General features: G+C 35.8%; 1 protein-coding gene and 1 long non-coding RNA gene across 2 annotated transcripts; both read right to left on the bottom strand.

The window, feature by feature from the left end:
- Positions 1-2,034: 2,034 nt before the first annotated feature.
- LOC131705348 (uncharacterized) lies at positions 2,035-3,355 on the bottom strand. Its single transcript, XR_009310321.1, has 3 exons — positions 2,785-3,355; positions 2,650-2,671; positions 2,035-2,088 (listed from the first exon to the last, which is right to left on the bottom strand). It is a non-coding gene; the product is annotated as an uncharacterized LOC131705348 (long non-coding RNA).
- A 396-nt stretch (positions 3,356-3,751) lies between these two features.
- On the bottom strand, positions 3,752-5,865 carry LOC131705317 (uncharacterized). Its single transcript, XM_059007748.1, has 3 exons — positions 5,727-5,865; positions 5,044-5,364; positions 3,752-4,221 (listed from the first exon to the last, which is right to left on the bottom strand). Exons 1-3 carry the CDS (start codon positions 5,764-5,766, stop codon positions 3,878-3,880), a joined length of 705 nt encoding a protein of 234 aa, XP_058863731.1. The 5' UTR covers positions 5,767-5,865; the 3' UTR covers positions 3,752-3,877.
- Positions 5,866-6,467: the final 602 nt, after the last annotated feature.

The raw sequence follows: 6,467 nt of genomic DNA, 5'->3' as shown, positions 1-6,467 counted from the left end.
TATGTGGAGGGGAAAAAACAATATGTGAAATTGTTTTTTGCAAGAGACAAGCTAATTGAAAACTAAAACAATAATTGTTGCAGCCTGTCTTAGAGCTGCAGTATATACAGTATGCAGCTATAACAAAACAACAATGTAGTTGTACAGATGGTTCTACATGGCTCTGAAATTTAGTGGCTGTGAGATAAAGCACTCATACTTCTTATTAATTCCACTGGTTTCAGAAGAGTTACACTTAAATCTGGGCTTGATGGTTTCATTCTCTTAAAGTGCATAAGAGTGAGGGGTTTCCTTGAATTTCTTGATAGTTTATTTTACATGCCCAATACCCATTTTAACTTTTAACTGTGCATTTAGTATGGTCAACCTATATATCAATTTAATTAACTTAACAAAATTTAGTTATATATCAATAGCATATTTTTGTTATTATTGTTGATGTTTTGTTTTTACTGTTTTGTGGTATTTATATATTTTTTGATAAAATTACATTAACATGTTATAAACTGTATACTATGGGTATGTTGTAAAATTATATTGTGCTACTTTAAATATGTATTATATTGTATTAAATTTTTATATGTATAAATGTAATATTTTGCATATATTTTCTCTAATAAACTGGTTCACTTCCAAAGACATCGCTATTGATCTCGCATGTTTTAAACCTTGTATTGTATCCATTATTATAATTTTTTACCCTAACAGAAATTTATTTGATCAAAAAAGTTTAATTTGCTGTAAGAGCTTATCACATATTATCAGATGTAAAATGGTATAATCACATGTGATCAGGAAATATTCACGTGTTTAAATGTGAATTTCATATTCACATGTGTTTCAGCTGAGAATTTTATAATCACATGTGATCATCAATGATATTTTAATGTGGTCACATGTGAACACATGTGAATAATTATTTTCACATGTGATAACATGTGTTTCCCATGTGAATCACATGTGTTTTTTCCGTAAGTGCAGCTTTACTGGGAATACACCATGCATTTCACTTGCAGTAACTCAGAGTGTACTCCCAGGTACTTCCTGCAACATTAGAGACCCATACACTGGTTGTAAATCCTATAAATACAAATTATTTTCAAAAGCGTTTAATGAACTACAATCATAAAAAAGTCATTTTGAGAGTTTTAATAATTGTGCTATACAGCAAATCTACGGCTTTTATAAAATAAATCATTGTAAATATTTGTAAAATGTTTTTAACAAGGAAATTTATCAGGATATGATGCTTATTGTATTGGGTATTTCAATTATTTCAAAGGTGGATTACATTGGATACTTTTAATTATTTTGATATTATTAAACATATGTAATGAATACATTCATCTATAATGCAAAGCGGTGCTTCTTTTTGCATATCAAAGTATTCAGTGCTACGAGGGACAGTGCACTTACACAGAAGTGTGTGCTACATGACACAGGTGTTTCTAATAATCTGTCCAGCCCCGGTCTTCATTTCTGTCGCCCGCGCGTCTCGAATTGCAAACTGGCGTACTGCACGTCATCACGGACCTGCTAGGAGGGGGAAAAATCGTCGTGTTGCTGTACATATAGAATTGACATGTAGAAAAAAAAATATATATATATATATATATATATATATATATATATATATATATATATATATATATGTCTGTTCAAAAGAACCGTGTGAGATTATTATGAATGAATATTAATTCATTATAATGAAAATATAATATTTGAGTTAAGATGTAATTGTATTCATGTATATATGCATGTGTGTTGTATATATGTATTTAGACCTAATAATAAAATGGCGCAATAATAATAATAATAATAATAATAATAATAATAATAATAATAATAATAATAATAATAATAATAATGCTGTACCGCTGCTCTTATCTTTGGTCTGGCGTGCCTTCCTCCAGAACCCGTGTTTTCACGTTGCCCTGTGAAAAATTATCATTTTAAACATCATTTTGATTTTGAACAAACCTAATTAGAAGGCTATGTAAACCAGGAATCGCCAGTGGCTTGTTTGTAATACCTGCTATTTGTTTGTCTGGCGCCCTCCCTGTAACGCGAATCTCGGAATACATCGATCTGTGGGTTCAAAACAAGAATCAACATGGTATCATATTATAAATACTATCCGAAAGGTCTATCAGAAAAGTGAATGTGAACAATATGAACTCTGCCTTCAGTATTCATGGAACCTGTGATAAATAGTTAAAACACATACATGCGTAAAACATACATCTACCAATCGATTAGCATTCAGTCCGTTTAAAAAAAAAAAGAAAAAACGAATATTATTATTTATTTCTTAGCTGATGCCCTTATCCAGGGCGACTTACAATTGTTACAAGATATCTCATTATTTTTACATACAATTACCCATTTATACAGTTGGGTTTTTACTGGAGCAATCTAGGTAAAATACATTGCTCACGGGTACAGCAGCAGTGTTCCCACCGGGGATTGAACCCACAACCCTCCGGTCAAGAGTCCAGAGCCCTAACCACTACTCCACACTGCTATCAATACTTCGCATTATTTCGTGGTAAATGGGTTATATTTCATAATTGTATAAGTTTACAATAAATAGATCTATAAATAAATACATTATTCTGTTTGGGCTGATATTTAAATAGACATGCTTACGGTTCATTTGCCAAATACGCATCTGTTTGGTAAAAAAAGAAAGAAAATAGAAATCAAATATTAATTTACTTATAAATTATTCGTGGTTTTGCTCTATTTCGAATAGCTTGTTAATAACACAGATGAAAAGGTTACCTGGTTTATTCTGTCTTCGATAGCATATTACCAGTGTAATTAACAGAGTAATCAGAAGAAATGAAGCTGCCGCCAGCAACCCATAGAGGAAGAGTGGACCCGCACCGCTCCCTGTAACACAGTTAAACAGGTGAAAAGAGAACCGCGCACCGGTACTGTATACCGCTTCAGTACAATAGTGCTGCTGACACGAGGGATGCATTAAGAGGCGCAAGAAGATGCGGCGCCTTCACAATTCTGATCATTTTCAAGATCCTCTTTCAGAGACGGTTCTTCGCTCCCGCTTTATTTGAACGGGCGCTTGTTTTAGTTTATTACCCAGTAGCAGCGCTGTCTAACACATCAGAAATGGTCCTGCCTGAGTGTTAATGAGATTGATATTTAATATTAATACACTGCACTGTACGCTGAAGTTAAAAATAAATACATTACAGTACAAGTATCTAAATACAAAAACGGTATTTCTTACTTGATTTACATTGCAAAAACATTACTCGATATTTAAAAGTGTCTTTAACAAGACATAACCTCATTTCAATGTATTTATTTATTTATTTATTTGACCGGGAGATTTACACAGGACAATCTCATAGTATAAACAACACAATACAGACATGTGCGGTTCAGACTTAATCAGCTGCATACAGAGGTCAAGCACTGAATCGATAAAACCTCGATCTGTTTGTGAATGTGGGCTCAACGAGAAGCATTGGCAGCAGAGTCTAAGCAATTCACAGACACGATCTTAAAACCAGAGAAAGAAAGATGATCAGATTCCATCTTCATGATTGGATGTTAACAATTCCACATCTGCGGAGTTGATATGCACAAGATAATTCTCCCAAGGGAGTTACACTGGCTATTCGACTCGTGGACAACCCTGAAGTGTGCATGCGATGTTTGCTGAACATTAGTAATCGATCATTAGATAAACACATTTCTAAAAGCAAGACAGCTTTATAGCTCTACCAAAGGGATCTATCATAATTGATCGCAATTTAAACCTGGTTACATTATAAAAATCGGGGTGTACTTTAGATTACCTATATCGATAAGATAATGTTATTTTATTTATGTATTTATGGATAAATAATTAAAAAAAATAATCACATAAAATGTTCATGCTCTTACCGGTTTTGCTCACGCTTTTGCTCATATTGCGTCCGCTCTCTGTTTCCACTACACACGTGCACACGGACCCGCTGCTCCAGACCTCGCCCGGAATGGTGATCTGATTCCTGATAAAGTCCGGAGTGGATTCGCTGGAATCTCCGGACCCGGAGACGGTCAGTCCGTGATCGGTGAGCCAGTAGACACGAGCCTGCTCAGATACCCCGAACACCAGACACACTAAAGTAGCGGCGCCGCTGGACTGGACTTCGCCGTCTGACTCTGAAGGGGTGAGGATTTCAATATAAGCGCGGTCATCGGAGCGTTCTGTATTGGAAACAATAAGAGCGATGTGAATATATAAAACATTAAGAACAACATGCTGGATAATGGGGGGGGGGGGGTTATATACTACTGAGCACATTATGAAAACTACAGTTCTGCAATTCAATTCAAGTCTGCAATTCAATTCAATTCAAGTCAATTTATTCAGCGTTTTTAATTAGAAATGCTGTCTTGCGCACAGCCCAGTGCTTTAACATAGTACTTTACTTTAGGGCTTTAGCCCATAGCACAGTACTTTGTATTGACGCGATGTATATCATAGAACCAATAGGCTTTTTCTTATGGAACCCGTTCTGTAGAACCGTCTGCAGTTCATTAACAAAATTGTGCTTTGAACGTAAATAAAACATTGTCTAGACCTGTGCTCCGTGAACCGGGAGGCAGCTTTTTCTGTCAGATTTATAGTTGTGTAGGTGATTTAAACAACATAGAAATAGTTTGAATCGGAGAACGTCACTGTTTTCAGCCAGCAGACGGGAAAACGAAGCAATGTAACCGAACCCGACTAAATGTCTGCAAATTTAACGGAAACACTATTGTAAACTAGCAAATTTACACTCAGTTAAAATAGCCTGTTACGCATTTTTTAAAGAATTTTACTGGACATTGCGTCAAAGTTGCCTTCAAGCTCAAACCATGTCCGACATTGACAGTGGATGATACACACGATATTACATTTATTCCCCATCTTAGCCTCTAACTCGCTTGCATCATTACCACACTGGCCAAAGCAAAAACAATATTTCATCAAAATAACACATTATTTCAGAAACCATCATACTTATTCAATAGCTTCTTACTGACCTCGTACTACTAACGTGGATCCATTGCCCAAGTACATAGCTGAGCTCCTAATAAAAGCGCAATAGTAAGTCCCGGAATCCTTCACCTGCGCGTTGTTTAGGTTCAGGGAACAGGTTTTCTCGATTTCGTCGCCTGCAAAGCTGCCACCGGCTCTGACACTTTGATAAGTTTCCAGGGTCGGGATGCTCTTGGACCGCAGTTTGAACCAGATGACACTGAAACACTTTCCACTCATGTCCTCGATATCGCAGGTCAAGTTTACGCTGCTCCCGACCTCGACTCTGACTAAGGGCGGGTATTGGAACAGTCCTGCATCTGCAACTGAAACGGGAAAAAAGAAAAACGAGTACTGTTTATATTTTTAAACACCCCAATCTATATACTACTACTACTACTACTACTACTACTACTACTACTACTACTACTACTACTAATAATAATAATAATAATAATAATAATAATAATAATACACCAAACTGTAGAAAGTTTTATATTTTGATTAAATAATACATTTAAATCGTATTCTGTATAAATTGTACCGCGCCGTACACAAATAATCATATAGTAATTGAACAAAAAATTGCCTGTAAATAACAATATTATACAAAATACAAGAGTAATATAAAAGTGAAACACACATTTGTTGTGCGATGTTAGAATATAAACAGTAAAGCCACGCTTACCTTGCAGCGTGTAGAATAGCAGAATGAGCCGGAGCAGCATGGTGGGAAGTTCACAGCAAGGCTGGCGAGGATGTTGTGTGTGTTATCCGCACTGCAGACAGAATCAGTGAACAGGGCAAGAAGAGGGGCTGCAATAGACAAGCCAGGAAGTGCAGATATTATATACAGATCCCGCTGCAAGGTCCTTCACTACCACAAGATCACATTTTTATGGTCTACTGTTATTTATGTCTAAACAAATACATAAACATCCGGTAACCAGAAAGGCCCCACATACAGTCGCGTGCAAATCTATTAGAACACCCAATATTTTTTTGCTTGGATTTGTTGTGCATATGAAATCAAACCACTGGAACTGAACATCTTATAACATCGGCAAAATAGGCACGTTAGTGACTGAATAATTTAATGGAAGATGTCTGATTAAACCACAGGGCGGTCTAACATTTTCACACGAGCGCCTTTTGTTTCTTTATCACTTATCGGACAGCTCTTCTTTAAAGAATATAGACCCGTTTGGAAGAAGTACATGAAACAACAGTTGAGTTGAGTCTTGCAATAATGATTACAGAGACCGAGGATATATCAGCAATTCAGTTAGAATAAGTAAACGTGTAACATGACTTCCGATTGAAACGTTTACAGTGTAAACGCATCGCATCTTTATTTTGCTAACATTGTGTTGGTCAAAAATAAATTCTCACACATTCAATTAAAATGAACCCTGAAGACGAGTCTAAA

Source organism: Acipenser ruthenus, chromosome 35 (assembly GCF_902713425.1).
Source record: "Acipenser ruthenus chromosome 35, fAciRut3.2 maternal haplotype, whole genome shotgun sequence".
Lineage (NCBI taxonomy): Eukaryota > Metazoa > Chordata > Actinopteri > Acipenseriformes > Acipenseridae > Acipenser > Acipenser ruthenus.
The sequence above is the reverse complement of the archived record's forward strand: the minus strand, read 5'-3'. Positions and strand labels throughout refer to the sequence as shown.